Source organism: Erythrolamprus reginae, chromosome Z (assembly GCF_031021105.1).
Source record: "Erythrolamprus reginae isolate rEryReg1 chromosome Z, rEryReg1.hap1, whole genome shotgun sequence".
Taxonomy (NCBI): Eukaryota; Metazoa; Chordata; class Lepidosauria; order Squamata; family Dipsadidae; genus Erythrolamprus; species Erythrolamprus reginae.
In genome coordinates, this window is record NC_091963.1 from 75,517,054 (window position 1) to 75,542,176 (window position 25,123).

Below are 25,123 nucleotides of genomic sequence, written 5' to 3' on the forward strand. Positions count from 1 at the left end.
ATACTCATAGAAAGAACTCCTCAAATAACACAAAGTCATGTAATTTCAAGTTTCAGATATGCAGGGGAAATTTTTACAGGGTCTCAAACTTCGCTTCAGGTCACATACAACCCGAACCGAACAGCGGGGTTAAAATGTTTAGTCCCCTTTCTCAATTCAATTTCTGTGCTGTAAATAAAATCTGTAATATCTACATGTTTCTGCAGTTCTATAAAATAATTCTTGTAGAATAATATACATCTCTTCAAGATGTTGTAGTCTCCAGATGGAAATAATTAAGAAAATTCACATTCACAATCAGCATAGATAAGGTGTTCCAGGAGCCAAGATCGAAAAGCAGATTGTATGTCCAACAAATCTTCTCCTGTGTTCTCCCCCAACCAGCAGGTGGCAATCTTATTAATTCCACAACAAGTATTTTAAACTTATTTATATAATAAAAACTGAATTTTCTCAGCTGATTAAAACCAATTTGCTAAAATTCATAAAAATACTTCAGTAATCCGATAAATAAAATTTAAAATCCTCAATCTTGGGCTTTTATTGTCTTTCCAGAAGCTTTTTGCTATTGTATCTAATTGCCAATTAGCTGCTTCCTCTCCATTTCCCCCCCAAGCTTTTGTTCCCATTTAAAAATCAAGAAAATCAATCCAAGCTCCAGTTGGCCGAATCACTCACCAGGACCTTTCTTAAGCTCGGTTCCTCTCACTCCAGCACGTTTCTTAATTCCTCTCTCTCCAGATGACTTCCAGCTTACTTTAAAATCCTTTCGTTGTGGTGTCGCCTCGGCTTCATCAGCTTAGGCACAGCAGCACAGCTGATTTCACCCACTGCCGGTGCAAGACAAACTGATTCAACTGGTGTGGTATGCCGACCCCAAACCAGCCCCCCTGGCAGCGTCTCCTGTATCACCTCCCCTTCAGGGAGGATCCGGCTTGGTTCCATGGGAACCAAAGCCCCCCAGGTCCATTCTGGTCAAATGTTTCCAGTCCTGCATCCTGCGTTCTGCCTTCTTTACTATGGCTTCATATATGTAGCTTCCAATTGATGGGCTTCTACTTTTCCAAGCACTTTTCTTTTTCTATCTACCCAAAGATTTTAGCAGCAGCTATAGAAAATTTAGAAAGAGAATTGGTTATGATATAACTGAAGCTAAGGACATTGGCATGGCTGTCCAACCAGTTTTCCTCATCTTCTTATAATCTCCCTTTCCTTTCCTTTCCTTTCCTTCTCTTAGTTGGCATGGGTAGATACCAATGTCCTTAATTTTTACTTATTTTGCCTCTCCCTTAATAATTTTGCCTATTCCTATTCAGTCTGAACAGATTATCTGGAATCATCATGGAATGGTTCATGTGTGATTGTTTTGCATTAGTAGCAATTTTTGGAATTTAAATTATACTGTAATTTAGCTTAAATAGGTGGTATAAAAGGAGAAAATTTTCATGCTTTTCATTTGTTCAGGGTTTTTTTTCCCTTTTCTTTCCAAACTCCGTCTGAATATTGGCAAACAAAATCTTGAAAAATGTTTTTGGTTTTCATAGTGTACAACCATTAATGATGTGTCCCCAACTTTGTCTTTGGGGAAAACTCAAATATATTTGAAATGGTGATGTCTAAGACACTTTTTTTTAAGTATGTGAATAATGATATAGTCTAAAAGATTCCAGAATTAATTCATTACATTTTCTGTTCTTTTACGTAATGACAATATAATTAATTTTTCACTTGATTCAGTAATAATAGAATAACAACTGAAATTGTAACTGAAGTTACCTGCTTTTAAATTTGGTTCCTAATATCTTCTGGATAGTATTTAATTTGCATATTTACTTTGATTCTAAAATATATATTATAAATAGCATTTATTATCTTTCAAACAGGCAATACTTATTGTTGTTACAGTTGCCTTCGTTCAGGTAAGAATTTCTCATTTGGTTCTTTCCAGTCGCTATTTGTTATGTATTTACAATTTTTATGGCAATTAAGACAATTAAGAGTGTATTTATACATTGATTCTTTTCCTTTTTCCTTCTCTTTAATGTGTTTTATATTTCAAATATACATACAGGTAAAACTAGAAAAATTAGAATATTGTGCAAAGGTTCATTTGTTTCAGTAATGCAAATTAAAAGGTGAAACTAATACATGAGAGAGACTTCTTACATGCAAAGCAAGATAGTTCAAGCCGTAATTTGTCATAATTGTGATAATTTGTCATAATTATGATGATTTGGGATCATGAAAACCCCAAATTCACAATCTTAGAAAATTAGAATATTGTGAAAAGGTGCAATATTTCAGGCTCAAAATGTCCCACTCTAATCAGCTAATTGAGCCATAACACCGGCAAAGGATTCCTGAGCCAACAACAACAACAACAATAATAATAACAACAATAACAATAATAATAATAATTTATTAGACTTGTATGCCGCCTTTCTCCGAAGACTCGGAGCGGCTTTAAATAGTCTTTTAGTCTGGTTCAGTAGGAATCACAATCATGGGAAAGACTGTTGACCTGACAGTTGTGCAGAAAACCATCATTGACAACCTCCATAAGGCAAGAAAGCCTCAAAAGGTATTTGCAAACTAAATTGGATGTTCCCAAAGTGCTATATCAAAGCATATTAATGGAAAGTTATGTGGAAGGGATAAGGGAAAAGTGTGAAAGAAAAAGTTGCACAAGCAGCAGGGGTGACCACAGTCTAGAGAGGATTGTCAGGAACAGGCCATTCAAAAGTGTTGGGGACTTTCACAAGGAGTGGACTGAGGCTGGAGTCAGTGCATCAAGAGCTACCACATATAGACAGATCCTGGTCATGGAGTTCAAATGTCATATTCCTATTGTTAAGCCATTCCTGAACAGCTAACATCATCAGAAGCATCTTACCTAGGCTAAAGAAAAACACACCTGGTCTGTTGGTCAGTGGTCCAAAATCCTCTTTTCTGATAAGAGCAACTTTTGCATCTCATTTGGAAACCAAGGACTCGGGGTATGGAGGAAGAATGGATAGGCAAACATGGCAAGATGCTTGAAGCCCAGTGTGAAATTTCCACTGTGTTGATTTGGGGAGCCATGTCATCTGATGGTGTTGGTCCACTGTGCTTCATTAAGTCCAGGGTCAATGCAGCCATGTACCAGGAGATTTTGGAGCATTTCATGCTTCCTTCCACAGACAAGCTTTATGGGAATGCTGACTTCATTTTCCAGCAGATTTGACACCTGCCCACACTGTCAAAAGCACAAAAACCTGGTTCAATGACCATGGGATTACTGTGCTTGATTGGCCTGCAAACTTGCCTAATCTGAACTCCATAGAGAATCTATGGGGCATTGCCAAGAGAAACTGAACAATGCAGAAGAGCTGAAGTATCCTGTTCTTTCATAATACTTCCGCAATACCACAAACTGATAACTTCCATACCATGCTGCATTGAGGCAGTAATTGCTACAAAAGGGGCCCAAACCAAGTACTGAGTTCATATGCATGCTTTTCAGAGATCTGATATTGTTCTATATACAATCTTTGTTTTTTGATTGCACGTAATCTAATTTTCTGAGATTGTTGATTTGGGGTTTCATAAACTGTACTCCATAATCATCACAATTATGACTCAGATTGACTCAGCCTTCCATCTTTCCGAAATGGGTAAAATGAGGACCCAGATTGTTGGGGGCAATATGCTGACTTTGTAAACTGTGAAGCGGTATATAAGTCTAACTGTTATTGTTAATGCTAATGCTATGACAAATCTTGCTTGAACTATCTTGCTTTGCATGTAATGAGTCTCATATATTAGTTTCACTTTTAAGTTGCACTATTGAAATAAATAAACTTTTGAACAATATTTTAATTTTTTGAGTTTCATATCATTTAATGATCGTTCAAAGTTATAACAGGACTGAAAAATTACATTCTAATTAAAAGTGAAAAATATAGGTTGGGTTCTCAGAGGTTTCATTCTAGCCCAAAATTGGATAACAAAATTTAACAACGAGAATATTTGGGAATTGAGAGACTAATCCTCAGAACTTAGGGTTATTCTCTTTTTCCCATGAGAAATTCTTCCAGATTCACCTATAGCAGTTTTTTAATGCAACATATTTTTATTTTCATAGTTGAATCAAATGTAGTATGATGTTTATCAACACTTGATAATCAATAGATGTCACTTTTGTAATAGCATGTAATACAGTTTGTAGTAATATCCGCTGTATAAGAATACTAGTACACAGGATACTAGTACTACATGAAACTTGTGGATGTCATTTCTTGATTATGCCATGAAATGCTAACACTGCCCATAGTTCTTGTCAAGTAATTAAAATGAATCATGTCTGATCTTTTGGAAGTGGTAATAGAATTCAGTGATGCATTTTACTGTCCCCTTTACCCAAATTGTGGAAGAGCTTTCTGGAGTGGAGGAATCAGAGTAAGTTATATGGAATGAGCTGGGCAGTTCACTTTATAACCAGTCACATTGCTCCAAAGAAGACAGCCAGCTGCCATGAGAAAGTCATGCTGTCCGATGATTAGGCTGACCTGGGAAGGTCTACAGTAGTCCCTCACCTATCGCTGGTGTTACGTTCCAGACCTGGCCGCGATAGGTGAAATCCACGATGGGGAATTTATCGACTGATAGTACTTATTTAAGTATTTATATTGTAATTGTTTGGTAAGTTTTCATTGTTTTAAGTGTTTATGAACCCTTCCCACACAGTATTTATTTTAGATACAGTATTTAAATACTGTACAGTATTTACAATTTTAGATTTTTTATTTTTTTTTAAAAAACCTGCCGATCGAGTTTGGCGGGCTGTTTAAATCTGCCGATCGACTTCCTCAGAAACCCGCGATGAAGTGAAGCCGCAGTAGGTGAAGCACGGTATAGCGAGGGACTACTGTACTACAACAATTAAATTTTGTGCTGAAAATTTAATCCTGACCTTTAGGTGGGAAAATCAGTTAATAATTTTGCATATGTGGAAAATACCAGATTTTGCACATAATTTTGCATATATGGAAAATACCAATTATGGAAGGACAGACATTCACAAATTTTGTGTATATACCAAAGTCTGGTCTTTAATTTTATGCTTTGTATTTGCAGGAATATCGTTCTGAAAAATCTCTTGAAGAATTGAGTAAACTTGTACCTCCAGGATGTCATTGGTAAAGAGTAACTTATTCTGGTTTTAGATGTATGTGACATGTCTGAAAATGCACATCATATTATGCAAAATGGCTGAACCTGTGATCTATAATTGGCTTCTGTTTAGCAGTAATTATTTTGATGATTTCAATTTAATTTAAAATGTAATCCCATTTGAAGATTACAGAGAAGAATAGTATGAAATATTTTTTGAAAATAAATTATGAGAAGTGGTTTTTATGTTCTTATGTCATTATGCCACCAGATGATAACTGACCCTTTGGGGTTTTTTTTCCCAAGTATTTTTTTTTAATCCACATCATGAGATACAGAAAACAATATACCTTCTTTTTTGTTACAATAAAATATTGTTGAGTTACTACATCTTATATAATCAAATTATGCATTAATTAAATCCCATCTATTTAATTCACACACCCTTATCCCATTCTTTCTAATTTCATCATCCAGATAAACTCCATTAAGTTCTAATTAAGTCCATCATTAATATTTCTTAAACTACAATAAAAATCAATATCTTTAGCATCTAATCAACTTAATATCAAAGCCATAGTGCCCTCTTTCCTCTTGGTACAAATTTCAAAACAGACTAGAAGCCATTATACCTAATTTTATCAATTAGATAATATAAAAAACAGACAAATACAAACATATAAATTCATTACTTATTATTATGCCATTATTATATTTCATCTGACCCCTCTTGGTAAATTAAAGCTAGACAATAAGAACAAATATTTTTAATCTTCAAATCTATGTACCTCATCCCCAAATTGAACAAACCTTAGTTATCTTAATCAAACCTACTTAAATCACCTCAATATATTTCATTTTATTTATAAATTTTATCAAAATTCATCAATCTATTAATACTAAAAAATAAAAATAAAATTACTAAAATAAAGAAACTATTGTAAAGTATTATAAAATATTCTAAATTCAATCAACCTTTTTCAAAACCCCTTTCTCCTCTCTGTGATTAATGTCTTTCTCGTCCATCTTTTTATATCGCTTTCTTCTTCTTCTTCTTCTTCTTCTTCTTCTTCTTCTTCTTCTTCTTCTTCTTCCACTTCCTCACCCTTTTCTTCTTTAAATAAAAAAATCCCCTTTAAAGATCTCGTCTTTGCAAATTTCCTTCTCTTTAATTTTTGGGTTGGCAAAATCTGATATCCTTGCTCACATCTTCTTTTAATAGTGCTTATCTTAATATACTCATCATTTAAAACATGGGCATTAATATCTTTATTCATCAAACCTTTTTCAGAAGTTTCTATAGTTTTACCCCCAAATTTCTCTTGCTCCACCTCAGCATGTGGTGGAGCAAGATACACCATCAAAAAATATATAACATATCCCCCATTTAATTCTTTCTTAATTCTAAAATTATTTTTATTTCCACATCCAATAATTTTATCTTTATATATTTCAAATCCATCTTGTTCTCCTGCATCTTCTACTCCCACTTCAAATTCTCCTGCATCTTCTGTTCCAGCTCCAAATTTATCAAGTCCATTATAACAATTATCTGTATAGAGATTCCATAAGATGGCACCTGACCATAGTTTTAAATCTATACAATAGAGTTCATTAAAATATTTGGCAAAATATAGATATGAAAAAATCATTGGGCTAAAAACAAATTATCTTTTTAATATTCTACATTCATGATGCAAATTTCAAAGGAATTTTAATAAAGGAAAAAAATAGTTGGCATTTTTATTTCTGTTCATATTGATGAAGTTCAATCTCAATTTCTACTTGGACTGGAACAAATAACATCTAAAAGGGAAGATGTTTAGTATATCAAATCAAGCAAATTTTATCCCAAAGTATATACAAAGGCTAGTCAAAGATTATAACTGGCTTAGGAGGGGATGGGACTTTTTGCCTCCACCAGTTAGATGAAGCTCTTTCTTCCGCAGCAGCTGATCGACCGCTGCATTATCTCCCTCGCCAAAAGGCCCCTAGCTATTCACCCCAGCCCTTTCGTCACAAAAATCCACATTCAGCCACAGCTTTTTGCCCACATGGGACACTTGGCCACCATCCAATCAGAACGGTCCTAACAAAATGCTACTTTGGGAAGGAAAGAATGGGACAGTTTGCTCTTTCATACACACACACACACACACACACACCCACACCAGTTCTAGTCTGACCCCCTTCTCACGCAGGAGACTGTTACAGAATGATAGAGGTGGAAGGGATCTCAGAGGCCATATAGTGATCCCCTTCTCATGCAGGAGACTGATACAGAATGATAGAGGTGGAAGGGATCTCAGAGGCCATATAGTCTGACCTCCTTCTCATGCAGGAGACTGTTACAGAATGATAGAGGTGGAGGAGACCTCAGAGGCCACCTGGTCTGACCCCCCTGCTCAAGCAGGAGATTGAAACAGAATGATAGAGATGGCTGACTAGGGCCCACAGGATTGGCCTTCTCCAGGTCCCATCATCTAGACAGAATTGGCTGGCAGGGCCATGTGGGAGGCCCTTCTCTGTGGCGGCTCCAGCTCTGGTACAAGCTACCCCCAGAGATCTGTACCAACCCCATCCTCAGGGCCGCCAATAGACGGGTACTACAGGGAGCCCCGTACCGGGCCCGGTGATTAGAGGGCCCCCACATTAACGCCGTCAATCAGAGCTTCCCTTCGGTAAAAGAAAAATAACCCTGATGAATGGACGTGAGGGAAACTCGAGGCGCCTTCCCAAAGCAAAAGAAGGGAGGTTTGTTGTCGTGTGGGGCTGGTCTTCAGAACCCGGTTGTAACTTATACCAGCGTTTCCCAACCGGTGCGCTCCTGCTCGATGCTGCAGTTTTCGGCGCTCTCCTGCTGGGCCCCAAAGAAAGAAGGCAGGAAGAAGGAGAGCGTCATTCTTCGCGCCTTTTTCCCGCCTTCCTTCTTTGGGGCCCAGCAGGAGAGCGCCGAAAACCGCAGCATCGAGCAGAAGCCGGGGGACAGCTGCGAGCGGGAGCCCCAGGACGAAAGTACCGGCAGCGCCCCGCCCAGCTGGAACTTTCCTGGCGTCGGCGGCAAGTGTCCTTTGTGGCCCGGTGGGAGGGCACTGGCAGTAGGAGGGGGGGTGGCTGCAGCGGCCGCAGGCAGTCGCGGGGAGATGGCGGCGGCGAGAGAGAGCTCCAGGCGGCGGCTAGAGGGAGCGCTCTCTCTCTCTCTCTCAGCTGACTGCAAGTGGGAGCCCTGACGTGGCGGTTGGACGTGCTGCTGGACGTCGTACATGCTGGCGCTGCGGGCCTGGCATATACGGTGTCCAGCAGCACGTCCAGCTGCCGCCGTCAGGGCTCCCGCTTGCAGTCAGCTGAGAGAGAGAGAGAAAGAAAGAGAGACATATAAGAGAGGCAGAGAGAGAGAGAGAAAGAGAGACATAGCAAGAGAGGCAGAGAAAGAGACAGAGCAAGAAAGAAAGACAGCAAGAGAGGCAGAGAAAGAGAGACATAGCAAGAGAAAAAGAGAGACTTAGCAAGAGAGGCAGAGAGAGAGAGAGAGCAAGAAAGAAAGCAAGAGAGGCAGAGAAAGAGAGATAGAGAAAGAGAGAGAGAAAGAGAGACATAGCAAGAGAGGCAGAGAGAGAGAAAAAGAAAGAGACATAGCAAGAGAAAAAGAGAGACTTAGCAAGAGAGGCAGAGAGAGAGAGAGAAAGAAAGAAAGAGAGACAGAGAGAGAGAAAGAGAGAGAAAGAAAGAGAGATAGCAAGAGAGGCAAAGAGAAAGAAAGAGACATATAGCAAGACAGTGAAAGAGAGAGAGAGAAAAGCAAGAAAGAGATAGCAAGGGAGACAGAGAGAGAGAGAGAGAGCAAGGGAGAGAGAAAGACAGGAAGGGAAGGAGGGAGAGAGAAAGAGAGCAAAAAAGAGAGGAAGAAAGAAAGAAAGAAAGAGGGATAGAGAGAAAGAAGGGAAGGAAGGAAAAGAGAGAAAGAGGGAGAAATAGAGCGAAAGTGCAGAAGAGAGAGGGTTTTTTTGTCCAAACTTTTCTTTAGCCCGCCCCCCCCCCCTTTCAATGTTCCCCAGGATTTTGAAAATATGAATAATGTGCTGCGGCTCAAAAAAGGTTGGGAAACACTGACTTATACAACGATAGAATCCCTGTATTATCAGAGGGTCTCCAACCTTGGCGACTTTAAGACTTGCGGACTTCAACTCCCAGAGTTCCCCAGGCAGCTTCGCTGGCTGAGGAACTCTAGGAGTTGAAGTCCGCAAGTATTAAAGTCGACAAGATTGGAGACCTCCTGCTCTATCTACACTGCTCAAAAAAATAAAGGAAACACTTAAACAACACAATATAACTCCAAGTAAATCAAACTTCTGTGAAATCAAACTGTCCACTTAGGAAGCAACGCTGATTGACAACTTGGAGTTTATATTGTGTTGTTTAAGTATTCCCTTCACTTTTTTTTGAGCAGTGTACTTTGAAATTAACTTGGATACCATGGGCTCGTTCAGACCTGCGTTCACAGATGGGCGTAAAAACTAGATCGAAAAGGATATTGAGATGTGAAGCAATATGAAATTGTATTTGGGTTTTTTTTAACAGCTCCTATTTTAATACCACTGATAACTACACAACCCCCTGGATAATTAGAATAGAATAACAGTGGGAAGGCACCTTGGAGGTCTTCTAGTCTAACCCCCTGCTTAGACAGGAATCCTACACTACTTCAGACAGATGATTTTTTTTTAAAAAAAGTAGTTATGTAAACATTAAAAAAATAAGATCATTTTACAATATACTTATTTGTTTGTTTAAATTTTGTATTTGCATTTTATAAGACAAGCAACAAAACAACACAACATAACAAACACCACCCCCGACCCTTTTGAACTGTTATCCTCACAGTTCCTTCTTTATATAGTTATACGGCCTGTAACATCAGCGGTTATTATATGATTATTCTATAGTTCCAGTAAAACTAAGGTCAAGTTGTTGCTATCATAATCTTATGAATAAAGTTAATTCTGGGAACATCGGGTTTTATTTACAGCTATTTTCAGATGATTATCTAACATCTTCTTAAAAACTTTAAAAAAGTAGTTTTAAAATGGCGGGAGGGGGGCAGACACTTAGGCTGTATGGGGCCCCAAAATTCCTGATGGCGGCCCTGCCCATCCTCCTAGCCTTCCAGAAAGCCATGAAAATCTGGCTTTGCCAGCAGACCTGGGGCTGTTGAGCAATACTATCTAGCCCAGCGGTCCCCAAACTACGGCCCGCTGAGGCCATTTATCCGGCCCGCGGCAGCATACAAGATTTTACCGATCTATATAATAAGCTCCCGAACCTCCTGTCTACTCTGCTGCTGAGTGTCTGGTGATGGCAAGGAGGAAGAGGAAAGCCAGTGGGCAGGTAGGAAAGTGGGCCTGCAATTGGCCCCTTTCTTTGCCACCTTTAGGGATAGAAACTGTTGCTGCCCTATGGCAGAGCAGCAACAGTTCCTCTCCCTAAAGGCGAGAAAGAAAGGGGCCAATTGCAGACCCGCTTTCCTCCCCGCCCCCTGGCTTTCCTCTGGGGAGAGCTGATTCCAGAGGGCCAGGGCCCCACAGAGAAGGCTCTCCCCCTAGGTCCCGCCAAATGACATTTTCTAGTTGATGAATCTGGAGAAGGCTGACTCTGTGGGACATGACGGGTCACTGGGATTCATGTGTCAGAAGGCGGTCTTGGAGGGTCCCATGCCATGTAGAGCTTTATAAGTCATAACCAACACTTTGAATTGAGTCCAGAAACCAATTGGCAGTCAGTGCAGATCGCAGAGTATTGGAGAGATATGCATGTGTCTGGGCAAGCCCATGACTGCTCACGCGGCTGCATTTTGCACAATTTGTAGTTTCCAGATGCTTTTCAAAGGGAGTCCCATGTAGAGAGCATTGCAATAGTCTAACCTCAAGGTGATAAGGGCATGAGTGACCAAGAGCAAAGACTCCATATCTAGTTAGGGTCACAACTGGTGCACCAGCGGAACCTGTGCAAACGCCCCCTCGCCACAGCCAAAATGATGTTCTAAGGTCAGTTGTGGATCGGGGAGGATGCCCAAGTTGTGGACCCTCTCTGAGGGGGTCAAAAGTCCTGCCCCGGGTGATGGATGGACAGATGGAATTGTCCTTGGGAGGCAGTACTCATAGCCACTCCGTCTTGTCGGGGTTAAATTTGAGCCTGTTGGCACCCATCCAAAGCCTAACAGCCTCCACACACCGGCACATCACTTATATAACCCCAGACTGACTCTGGGTAGTTTACATAAAACTAAACAAAGTAGGGGGGGTGGAGCCAGCTGCGGGGCCGAGTTGACGGTGTGGAGCTGAGCTCCGCAAAACACTGACACTTTCAGAGGTTCGATCAGCTTTCCAGAAGCCGTAGATCCCATGAGAAGGGATCGGAAGAAAGGGGAGTGCTGTTAGCCGATTTTGGGACGGTAGCCCAATTGGCAGACCAGGGAATTCCCCAGAAAGATCAAGTGCCTAAGAGAGGAGAGCATAATGGCGGCCTGAATGTGCTCTCAGCTGGAGGATTTATGAGCATTAAGTTGGCGGGGCGATCGTGACAGCAAGATCTGACAAGAATACTCACCGGGATTTTAATTGCTACTGGTATAGAGAGTGGCGGTGAGTTCTTTGAAAACAGAGCCCTTGTGGCATGTCTATTTGCTGAAAGAGATTTGTGAGGGAGGAGGGAGGAAGTTGCCATCTTTTCCCCTCTGGAAGCAGCAAGCAAACTGAGAACAACAGGATTTTTTAAAAAAACTTTCTAGTAATTTGCAATAACATTAAGAAGATCGGGCAGTTTTTCAAAGAAAAAAAAGATAATAAATTTTCCTGTTGACGAAGCAAGTGGATGGTAAATAGTGGTTAACTTACTTTAGATTGACTTTTTCTTTTGAATTTGTGATATTTGTGGACATTTGTGGATATCTCAACAGAAGACATGCAAGATTGAAACTGTATAGAGAAAAACTGAGACTTCCTACAAGGAAGTTTAAATAGACAAAGATTCTTCTAGAACTCTTTCTACCCTCTGTAATCTTCTGTGATCTACCATTATTTATTGATCTGGACTATGAACTGTAAGAACTGAAAGAATTGAAACTTTAATAAGCAATTGATTAGGTAATTACTAAATGACTGATAAGTTAATTAGTTGACTTTATCTTGACTGCTCTTGAATTTAATGAATTGATTTAATAATTTAATAATTGATTTGATCATACTATATTATCAAAAGATTTTTGATTATTTCTGATTAATTTTGATTATCTTTACTACTATTGATACATTTACTCTTGATATATTCACTATTTATTATTGATTACTATATATAATTATATTATTATATACAATGAAAAGGGAAAAGAAAGAAAATTTAGAAGTAAAGTATAAAAAACCTGAAGAGGAGTTACAAAAGCAACCACAGAATGAAGACATAAAACAACAGATGCTTTTAATAAAACATAAATTAAATTTAATAGATAAGGAAAACCTTGCTCAACAAATTAAAAGTAGTAAATAACATTACTGTGAAAACTCAAATAAACCAGTAAATGATTGGCTAATCAGCTTATAAACAGAAAGAAAAAAAAAGATTAACTGTCTTAAAACTGAAGCAGAACCTTGTCATGATTTAGGTGGGAAAAAACAGATTGCTTGGAACTTTTATAACAAACTATATGGAAATATCATTAATTGAGATAAGCAAGAACAGGAGCAAATTACCCAAACTATCTTCAAACTGGCCAATCTCCCAAAAGTACCGGAAGAAACTAAAGAATTATTAAATAAAAAGATCTCATTAACAGAATTAAGAAAAACAATTAAGATGCAAAAAAACAATAAAGCTTCAGGGCTAGACTGTCTCCCAATAGAATTTTATAAAGAAATGTTGGAGGATGCTACTGGAGGTTTACAAGACAGTGTTAGAAGAAGGTAAAATACCTATATCTTGGAAAGATGCAAATTTGGCCCTAGTGGCAAAAAAGACTTTGATAGCTAACTATAGACCTATCTCACTTCTGAATATTGACTACAAAATTATTAGTTCCTTACTGGCAAATAGAGTCAAGGGATACTTAAACAACTTTATACATATGGACCAAAATGGGTTTTTACCTAGAAGACAAAATTTAAGAATTATTATCGATGCCTTAGAATATTATGAATGCCACAGTGAAAAACAAATTGCTTTAATTTTCATAGATGCCCAAAAAGCATTCGACAACGTTTTATGGGACTTTATGCTCAAACAATTAGATTTCATGGATTTTGGACATAAATTTTTGGGAGCAATTAGAGCTATTTATACTGAACAATTCGCATATGTTATAATAAATGGAGATGTAACACCTAAAATTGGCATTAAAAAAGGAACAAGACAAGGCTTCCCTCTTTCACCTCTTCTTTTTATTCTAACTTTAGAAGTTCTTACTAGAATAGTTAGAAATAACAAAGAGATAAAGGGGCTGAAAAGTAAAAAGGAAACATATAAACTACAGGCCTTCGCCTATGACCTTGTTTTTATTCTTGAAGAACCTCTAGAATCAGGCCTAAAACTATTATATACCTTAGAGGAATTTGGAAAGGTGGCAGGATTAAAAATTAATAAACATAAAACTAAAATGATAGTCAAAAATATGAACGAGGAACAAAAAGAAAGATTAACTACAAAATTAAACATCCAATTAATAAAGAGATTAAAATATCTGGGGATCAATTTAATAGCCAACTCCATAAATCTAAAAGAGGACAACTATGACAAATTAAATTAAAAAATTAAAAAAGATTTAAGGAAATGGGGGAAGCTACAACTCTCATTTATGGGAAGGATTGTTATGATTAAAATGAATATTTTCTCCAAAATTCTCTTTCTATTTCAAACAATACCCATTAAATTAAATCAAGACTATTTTACAAATTTAAATAGACTCGTTAACAAATTCATATGGCAAAACAAGAGACCCAGAATTTGGCTAAAATATCTGAAACTAAAGAAGATGGCGGATTGGGCCTACCTAACTGGAAGGAGTATTATAACGCATCAGTCTTAGCTTGGGTCAAGGAATGGATACAATTAGACAACACTAGATTGCTAGATTTAGAAGGCCACAATCTCCAGTCAGGATGGCATTCATATTTGTGGGACAAAAGACCCAAAATACACAAATATTTTACTAAACCATCTGATTAGAAATTCAATCCTAAATGTATGGTTAAAAATTAGAAAACAGACTTATAGGGGGATTCCAATTTGGTTCGCACCACTAGATGCGTTTTTACACCCAAATTTAGGGAAAATGGGTAAAATAATAAGATACAAAAATATGGTAAAAGAAAATGGAAATACAGTGATACCTTGTCTTACAAACTTAATTGGTTCTGGGACGAGGTTCTTAAGGTGAAAGATGAAAGATGAAACAATGTTTCCCATAGGAATCAATGGAAAAGCAATTAATGCGTGCAAGCCCAAAAATCACGCCTTTTGCCAGCCGAAGCGCCCGTTTTTGCACTGGTGGGATTCCCCTGAGGTTCCCCTCCATGGAAAACCCCACCTCCGGACTTCTGTGTTTTTGCAATGCTGCAGGGGAATCCCAGCAGGGGAATCCCAGCATCGCAAAAACGGGCACTTCGCTGGCAACGGATGTCCGGAGGTGGGGTTTCCCAGCGAAGGGAGCATCAGTGAAATCACAGCATCGCAAAAACACTGAAGTCCTCGAAACCCCACCTTCAGACCTCTGTGTAGCATCATAAAAACACGTAAGTTTTCATTTAGGGGAGCCTCAGGGGAATCCCAGCAGTGCAAAAATGGGCGCTTCGCTGGCAACGGAAGTCCGGAGGCGGGGCATCCCAGCAATGGTGGTGGGTTTGTAAGGTGAAAATAGTTTGTAAGAAGAGGCAAAAAAAATCTTAAACCCCAGGTTTGTATCTCGAAAAGTTTGTATGACGAGGTGTTTGTAAGATGAGGTATCACTGTATAAAAAAGAAGAATAGAATTAGAGAATGCTTAAAATTACCTCCAGATCAAAACAAGATATATCAAAGTAAAGAAAGATCCAGGAATTGAAAAAGAAAAGATATTGGACAAAATACTATTAGGGACATCTGAAAAATTAATTAAGAAATGTTATTGCTACCTACTGACCCCAAAATTAGAAACAACAAAAATAAAAGTAAATAAAGAAAAATGGAACCAAAACTTTAAACGAGATAAAATCAGAGGAATGGCAATCAATCTGGGACAGGAACTATAAATTGACACTAGCCACAACTTAGAAAGAGAACTGGGAAAAAAATGTTGTATAGGTGACACATGACACCCGCCAAATTAGCCAAGATAGACAAAAAACAGTCCTCTAATTGCTGGAAATGTAAAAAAGAATATGGTATGTACTATCACTTATAGTGGGAGTGTGAAAAGATCAAAACCTATTGGGGAAAAATAGGAAATTGGTTTGATGAAATTTTGGGTATAAAACTAGAAAAAACTCCAGAGTGTTTCCTTGGAATCTTTTGCCAACATCTGGATAAAGCCCAGCTATATTTAGTCATCCATATAACAACTGCGGCCAGAATAGCTTACGCACAAATATGGAAAAATGAAGGAACACCATAGGAGGAGCAGATTTTGAAGAAAATCATATACTATGCAGACGGACAAACTAACATTAGAACTCAAAAACAAAGAAGAATCTATATTTTATAACTATTGGGACTTATTCTACTGCTGGCAAGAGAAAAGGCCAAATCATCACAGCATATTAAGTTATTAAAGTATAAAGAAAAATTACCTGGTGATAATGTATAATGGAAATTTGGAAAATTGATATTTATACTAATTAAGATTATTACTCTTCTTTTTTTCTTTTCAATCAATAATTATTAATTTTATTTAAAATAGGCAATAGAAAATGTACATAGTACCATTATACAGACTTGCTGCACACTCGCCCGCTTTATATATATGTTACATGGTTTTTTTGCTGAATTTGAAAATTAAGGGAGACTAGGATAGATCTATTTTGGCCTTATTTTGCCCTCATCAGCTAGCCATACCCACTGGGACTTGAACCTGCAACCTTTGCCTTGTAAGGCAGAGAATTATCCTCTAGGCTACAGTATCCAATCCTTTCAGCTCTGCACCAGGGAAGGGTTACATATTTTTGTGTCGAATCACCCTGGTGTATTGAAGGAACATCACAGCTCCTTATTTGCCTCTTGGCCCAACCCAGGGCCATTTCCAAGTCAGTTAATTTTATTGATAGCCGACAATTCTATCTATATGTGTTACATGGGTTTTTTTGCTGAATTTGAAAATTAAGGGAGACTAGGATAGATCTATTTCGGCCTTATTTTGGCCTCATCAGCTAGCGGTATATATATGTATGTATGTATGTATGAATGTACGTACGTATGTATGTATGTAGATTGTTCTGAGTTCGGGTTTTGCCCCGTGTAATGTTTTGAGTGTCTATATAATAAAATTTAATTATTAAAAAAATAAAACTAAACAAGGTAGAAAATGCAATATAAGTAGAAATGTTTTTTTTAAAGGGGGGGGGCGAGAACAAAATGCTAAATCTGGTCAACAACACCTAGACATGCAAATGTATCTGACATGTTCCAAACATGTTAACTCAAAGCTTTGGAAAATAGTCAAGTCTTATTAGCCCTTAGAGGTAACCCAGTGAAGAAGCCATAGGTAACTATTCTTACTGTAAAGTTATATTTTCAAAATCTTGCCAATTGAAAGTATTCTTCCCCTCCTACTCACTGGAAAACTAGTAGGGGCCTAATCTAAAATGCTTCCCACTTCTCCTCTCGTTCTGTAGATCAAGATACCTTTAGGGCTTTTTAGAATATCAACAGGATCAGAATAATGTATGTTGTGGTCTTATTTAGCTGTTTCATTTATCTTAAACTAAATGTGAAGAAATAATATATTTCTTCACATATATTAGATTTTTATCTATTTATGTCTCTCCAGTGTCCGAGAAGGAAGGGTAGAACATACACTTGCAAGAGACTTAGTTCCTGGAGATACTGTCTGCCTATCAGTGGGAGACAGAGTTCCTGCAGATTTGCGCTTATTTGAGGTAAGAAGTCAATGACTTAGTTAATAATAGAACTGACTTCTCTTTAAATTTCTAAGAATGTGCACTCATAATTTTAACAGCTGGATACTATAATGTTCTATCAAGTAAAAGTGTAAGTAATCCTATTGTAGAAACAACTTATACTCCTTTTGTGATTGTTGATAATCCACTTCTATTCCATTTTCATCTAGTGGTTTTAAGTGACCCTAGAAATATCAAATGTGATTATACTTGTAAATAGTTGGGGAACAGTGATGATACTTATCTAAGGTTTTAATTTAGAGTATTTAGATGAGTTAATTGTTGATTATTTTTAAAAGATACAATTTATATTTCAAGGCAGAATATTTGTAGAGATTTCACTATCAATCTAAGAAGTCCAGCTAGATTCTTTGAATTTTATTCAATCAACTTAAAGAGATAACTTATTGTGAATTTCCTAATAGCATTTATTATGTATTTGTAAATGAAAAAGTGAAAGTCAAAAACTTTCAAAGATAGAATTTGTGTTTTTCTGTTGTTTCTATGGTATGATTTATTAATAATATAAAGTAGAGGAAATGAAACTAAAGTAAGTTACCCTGGAGCATTTAATATAAGTACAACATTGGGCACTTCAAATGAAAGAACTTTCTAACATCTCAATTTCGCTTAACATGCTCCATCCCCTAACACAGAGGTCTTCAATCTTGGCGACTTTAAGACTTGTGGACTTCAACTCCCAGAATTCTCCAGCCAGGATAGCTGGCTGGAGAATTCTGGGAGTTGAAGTCCACAAGTCTTAAAGTCGCAAGTTTGAAGACCTGTGCCCTAACAGAACAGTTGTTTCAAACTCTTGAATACAGCCCCCACCATTCAAAAAAAGTAGAATGCATAATATATATTTTTAATTTTATCTGTTTCCACTCAAAGGCAATTGATCTCTCCATTGATGAATCGAGTTTGACAGGTGAGACAACTCCATGTTCTAAATGCACTTCTCCCCAATCCGCTGCTATGAATGGAGATCTCACATCAAGAAGCAATATTGCTTTTATGGGAACACTTGTTCGATGTGGAAAAGCCAAGGTAGTTTTCTTCAAAAGTTATTAAAACAATTCTAAAAAAATAAATCAGAGATAGAATATGTATTTTTAAATGTTTCTTTACTTTGTCTACTAGAAAATATGAATACTTTCAGTTGTCTGTAAGTTATTGAAAGTATTAAAAATGAATTGTTCACAACTTTTTTATCAAATATATTTATTTTAATTAAGATGGAATCGGGGCAATTGAAATACGTATATATTTATGGGACTTCCAGTTTGATGACATGCCGGTGTGGAGCAGTCTTCGGAGTCTCCGGGGTTGTATCTGTTATAAATACATATCTAAATTATTGATTTTATATTAAATATATTCATACATTTATTTAAAAAAAGCATATTAATACTTATATCTATCTATATAGAATACAAGAAATAATCTACAGACTATAGAATGTTTAATTGTGATTGATAATTACCCTTTGAATTCTGGTGGGTTAGGTAGAAATAATTTCTATTAAATATAAATTGTATAAATTAAATTGCATTTAATAATATGAATTTATATTAAATTAAATTGGATTTAATAGGAAGATGGTAATAAGTATTAGAAATAGCTTTTTTGGACTTTTGGAAATATAGAAAGTGTTGATTTGAAAAGAGATCAAATAAAGACAGCATAAATAATAAAAGGTTTGACTGTGGGATTTAAACAAAGATCTGAAGTTAAAATTATAAGAACTTGAATAGTCTGCGTATGGTACAGTGGGATAGTATTTGGAATGCTTTCAAAATGTCTACTTTGACCTCATCCATTCAAACTAAATCATGGGGTGGGAAACCCTGCATCAGCCCCACCCTCAACTCCATCAAACCAGCTTAATATTGAGAGTGTCTTGGGGGACAAAGTTGTTTGAGCCTCTAATATACAAACATCACCGACAACATTACAAGAAATGATGTTCAGGATGCAGGAGCTGATTGACAGAAACTATGAGATCATGACAGGGAGTATAGGCGACATGAAAGAAGACATCAGAAAAGTAGATGATAGAGCTGGAAGGCTTGATGAAAGGATGGAATCAATTCAAGGTACTCTGATGAGCAAAGAATAAAAAAGATGAAGGAACATAAGAGGATTAAAATTAGACTTCGTTGAGAAATGGCAGGACTTAAAATAAATAAGGATAAAACTAAAATGATTCTTAACACTATGCAAGAAGATCAGAAGAAGAAATTAATGAATAAATTAAACATTCAAATTACAAAATTGATAAAATATTTGGGAATAAATTTAATTGCCAGAAACATAACTCTAAAAAAAGGCTAACTATGATATACTAAATGCAAAACTTAAAACAGGTTTAGACAATTGGGCAAGGCTGCAACTCTCCTTTATGGGAAGAATTGCAGCAATTAAAATGAATATATTACCTAAAATTTTGTTTTTATTTCAGGCAATTCTGATTAAATTGAACCAAGACTATTTTCTAAATTTAAATAAATTAATGAATAAATTTATCTGGCAATATAAAAGACCTAGAATAAGACTCAAATACTTGCAAGAATCAAATGGCAAAGATGGTTTTGGGTTACCAGACTGGTGAGGATATTATAATGCTGCAGTTCTCCTGTGGGTGAGGAATTGAATGATATTAGAAAACAATAGAATTTTAATATTAGAAGAACACAGCGGCTTTCGATACCATCGACCATGGTATCCTTCTGCGCCGGCTGGAGGGGTTGGGAGTGGGAGGAACTGTCCTTCAGTGGTTCTCTTCCTACCTCTCTGGTCGGTCGCAGTCAGTGTTAGTGGGGGGTCAGAGGTCGACCTCTAGGTTACTCCCTTGTGGGGTGCCTCAGGGGTCGGTCCTCTCTCCCCTACTATTTAATATCTACATGAAACGGCTGGGTGAGATCATCCAAGGGCATGGGGTGAGGTATCATCAGTATGCAGATGATACCCAGCTTTACATCTCCACCCCTTGTCCAGTCGGTGAAGCAGTGGAAGTGATGTGCCGGTGCCTGGAGGCTGTTGGGGTCTGGATGGGTGTCAACAGACTCAAGCTCAACCCGGCTAAGACGGAGTGGCTGTGGGTTTTGCCTCCCAAGGACAATTCCATCTGTCCGTCCATCACCCTGGGGGGGGGAGTCACTAACCCCCTCAGAGAGGGTTCACAACTTGGGCGTCCTCCTCGATCCACAGCTCACATTAGAGAAACATCTTTCAGCTGTGGCGAGGGGGGCGTTTGCCCAGGTTCGCCTGGTGCACCAGTTGCGGCCCTATTTGGACCGGGAGTCACTGCTCACAGTCACTCATGCCCTCATCACCTTGAGGCTCGACTACTGTAATGCTCTCTACATGGGGCTACCTTTGAAAAGTGTTCGGAAACTTCCGATCGTGCAGAATGCAGCTGCGAGAGCTATCATGGGCTTTCCTAAATTTGCCCATGTCACACCAACACTCCGCAGTCTGCATTGGTTGCCGATCAGTTTCCGGTCACAATTCAAAGTGTTGGTTATGACCTATAAAGCCCTTCATGGCACTGGACCAGAATATCTCCGGGACCGCCTTCTGCCGCACGAATCCCAGCGACCAGTTAGATCCCACAGAGTTGGCCTTCTCCGGGTCCCGTCAACTAAACAATGTCGTTTGGTGGGACCCAGGGGAAGAGCCTTCTCTGTGGCGGCCCCGACCCCTTGGAACCAACTCCCCCCGGATATCAGAGTTGCCCCCACCCTCCTAGTCTTTCGTAAGCTCCTTAAAACCCACCTCTGTCGTCAGGCATGGGGGAATTGACATGTTCCTTCCCCAGGCTTATAAAATTTATGCATGGTACGCTAGTGTGTATGATTGGTTTTAATTTGTGGTGTTTTTTAAAGTAATTTAAATATTGGATTTGTCTTACATTGTATTGCTATTGCTGTGAGCCGCCCCGAGTCTGCGGAGAGGGGCGGCATACAAATCTGATTAAACAAACAAACAAACAAACACGATCTACAAGCCGGTTGGCACTCCTTTTTGTGGGATAAGAAACATTTAGCTCATCGCTATTTTACCATACACTTTATAAGGAACTCTGTTGTTTGTTTGGTTAAGGATTAAAAAACAAACAGAGGCATTTCAAACTGGTTTTCACCCCTAGATGCAATTACCCACCCAAATTTCAGAAAGGTTGGTAAAGTAATAACATACAAAAAAGAGATGAATGATTAATATGGACCTTATTTCTCCAACAATTATACTTACCATCATTCTATCCCTAATTCTACTAATCACACAATCACCAACAATACAAGATACCAAAAACAACCTTATAATACTATTATTTTAAGTTTAATTCCCACTAACTCCCTCCTTAATAATAAAGAACTTACAATATCATTTTCACCATTAATTGATATAACAGAAAACATTAATATTTCTATTACATTAGATACCTTATCCCTTATATCCTTACCAGTTGCCCTATTCATCACATGATCTAATACAGAATTTTCCATGTGATACATAATCTCAGACCCATTTAACAATAAATCCATCAAATATCTATTAATCTTCCTAATTGCTATGTTAATCATTATTTCAGCAAACAATATATACCAACTTTTCATCGGCTTAGAAGGCTTAGGAATTATATCTTTTCTCCTTATTGGGTGATGATCTGGACACCCAGATGCTAACACAGCTGCACTTCAAGCCATTACCTATAACTGTATTGGAGATATCGGCCTTATAACTACCCTTTAATTAATAACCTCATCATCCATTAATATACAAGAACTTATCTTCCAACATGAAACAATAACTATTATTCCAATAATAGGCCTATTAGCCACAGCCATGGGCAAATCCGCACAATTTGGCCTTCACCCATGACTTCCTTCAGCCATAGAAGGTCCAACCCCAGTATCAGCCCTATTGCACTCTAGTACAATAGTTGTGGCAGGAGTATTTTTTCTAATCCGACTCTACTCAACCTACTGCAACAACAAGGCCATAACCACAACTTGCCTTATTTTAGGATCAATAACAACTATATTCGCTGCTACTGCAGCAACAACCCATTATGATATTAAAAAAAATATTGCACTATCAACCACAAGTCAACTAGCTTAATAATAACTATAATTGGTCTAAATCAACCAACCTTGGCTTTTCTACATATAATCACTCACTCTTTTTTCAAAGCACTATTATTTTTATTCTCAGGATCATTTATTCATAACCTGGGTAATGAACAAGACATCCAAATGCTGGAGACTTAATAAAAACATCCCCCATAACTTCATCATTTCTAACCATCCCACGCTATTTTTAAGGATTAAAAAACAAAAATACAGAGACATTTCAAACTGGTTTTCACCCCTAGATGCAATTACCCACCCAAATTTCAGAAAGGTTGGTAAGGTAATAACATACAAAAAAGAGATGAATGATGAAGGGATTTGAAAATCTAGAATAGAACTGAAAGAGGAAAGGGCTTACCTGGAATGGTGGGAATATTTGCAGATAAAATCAAGACTAGAAAAAGATAAAGAGAGGGGGAAGGTATTGAAACAAAGGTAGTATTAGACAAAATATTATTGGGTCCCGAGGAGAAACTAATTAAAAAATTGTATTGTTATTTATTAAATTATAAAATGAAGGAAAATATGATTAAGGGGGCCCAGGATTTTGGCTATTCCATTACTTTAAATGAATGGCAACAGATGTAGAGTAGAAACAAAAAGATAACATTAGCCACAAATTATTAAAAAAAATTGGTATAAGATGTATTTTAGATGGCATATAACTCCCACGCAATTAACTAAAATAGACAAAAAGCGTTCACTTAGATATTGGAGATGTAATAAAAAATTTGGATCATATTATCACATGTGGTGGATTGCGAGAAAATTAAGAGATACTGGGGGGAAATTCAAACATGATTAGAAGAAATACTAGAGAGAAAAACAGAAAAGGAACCTGAATTTTTTTTGTTAGGTATAGCCCATGAAAATTTTGAAAAAAACCAATTGTTTTTAATCCTTCATATAATGACAGCAGTGAGAATAGTGCTCACACAATATTGGAAAAATGAAAATATGCCTGTTGAAGAAGATATAATCAAAAAGATTACAATGTGTGCAGAAATGGATAGTTTAAAAAAATAAAAAATATAGATGAACAGGAGTATACTAACTGTTGGGGTAGATTTTATGATTGCACAGAAAAAAGTAAAAAAAGGAAAATTAGAGAGTTAATAAATGTCAGATAATGTGGAGAGTAAATGTCAGAGGATCGGGCTCAGAAGGAAAACAAAGAAAAAGATATACAACAATAACATCTTTGCTAAGACTTGATGTATATTATGTAAATATAATCCGCGTAATAGAAAATAAGCATATTTAGAATTGTATAATAGGCAGGTCACAAATTGTCTGTTTATTTTAATGTTTATTTTATGTGTGTGTGTTTTGTTGTTTGTATTTTGTGTGTTATAAATAAAGTTTATTTTTAATTTTTTTAAAAAGAGAATAAAACAGATTTTGTGAACAGAAACCTTGAAGAGGCCATTTTAAACTTTGAACTCAAAAAATCACCCTTCTTTTTAAAGATTTCAAAACATAACAGAAACTAAAGAAGAGAGCTTATTGGACGTCATGGCTGAAACAGTTGCTGGGATAATGAATAAGACACCCCAAGAAATAATCACTTGGATGACATTTACAGACTCCATACCAGCTATGCAAGAAGGAAAAAGTTAGAAAAAGAGTACATATTAGATTCACCAAGATAATAATTAGAGATGAAATTTAGAACCTATCGAGGAAAAACACCATTATTTACATGGGAAAGGAGATATTCATACTCAGACAAGTACCACGATGCCTAAGAGAAAATGGATGACCATACATACCACTTCTTATCTACCAAATTGAACAGGCATAGGATTTCCTTCAGGATTTTAACATGTTTTTCGCTGATAAAATTGCTCGGATTCGAGCGGACCTCGACTCCAATTGTAAAACAGAGTCGACTGACAACGAGTCAGTCGAGGTGACTGGGGCTAAACATCTTTGTCCATCTGTCTGGGAGGAGTTTGACTTGGTGACACCTAAGGAAGTGGACAGGGCCATTAGAGCTGTGTGTTCTGCCACCTGTCTACTGGATCCATGTCCCTCTTGGTTGGTTTCGGCCAGTCGAGAGGTGACGCGGAGCTGGGTCCGGGTGATTGTCAACGCTTCCTTGGGGAGTGGGTCCTTTCCGGCCCCTTATAAGGAGGCACTTGTGCGCCCCCTCCTCAAGAAGCCTTCCCTGGACCCAGCTGTACTCAATAACTACCGTCCAGTATCCAACCTTCCCTTTATGGGGAAGGTTGTCGAGAATGTGGTGGCATTTCAGCTCCAGCGGTCCTTGGAAGAAGCTGATTATCTAGGTCCTCAACAGTCTGGATTCAGGCCCGGCTACAGCACGGAAACTGCTTTGGTCGCGTTGATGGATGATCTCTGGCGGGCCCAAGACAGGGGCTTGTCCTCTGTCCTGGTGCTTCTTGACCTCTCAGCGGCTTTCGATACCATCGACCATGATATCCTTCTGCACCGGCTGGAGGGGTTGGGAGTGGGAGGCACTGTTCTTCAGTGGTTCTCCTCATACCTCTCTGGTCGGTCGCAGTCGATGTTAGTGGGGGGTCAGAGGTCGACCTCTAGGTCTCTCCCTTGTGGGGTGCCTCAGGGATCAGTCCTCTCCCCCCTACTATTTAATATCTACATGAAACCACTGGGTGAGATCATCCAAGGGCATGGGGTGAGGTATCATCAATACGCCGATGATACCCAGTTATACATCTCC

General features: G+C 37.9%; 1 protein-coding gene across 4 annotated transcripts in view; it reads left to right on the forward strand.

The window, feature by feature from the left end:
• ATP2C1 (ATPase secretory pathway Ca2+ transporting 1) overlaps positions 1-25,123 on the forward strand; it is a 220,563-nt gene that overhangs the window by 62,113 nt on the left and 133,327 nt on the right. For all 4 annotated transcript variants that reach the window (XM_070726349.1, XM_070726352.1, XM_070726351.1 and 1 more), the window contains 4 exons: positions 1,884-1,919; positions 5,116-5,177; positions 17,155-17,263; positions 18,176-18,331. In XM_070726349.1, the coding sequence (XP_070582450.1) occupies positions 1,884-1,919; positions 5,116-5,177; positions 17,155-17,263; positions 18,176-18,331 (363 nt within the window). The remainder of the gene's footprint in view (positions 1-1,883; positions 1,920-5,115; positions 5,178-17,154; positions 17,264-18,175; positions 18,332-25,123) is intronic.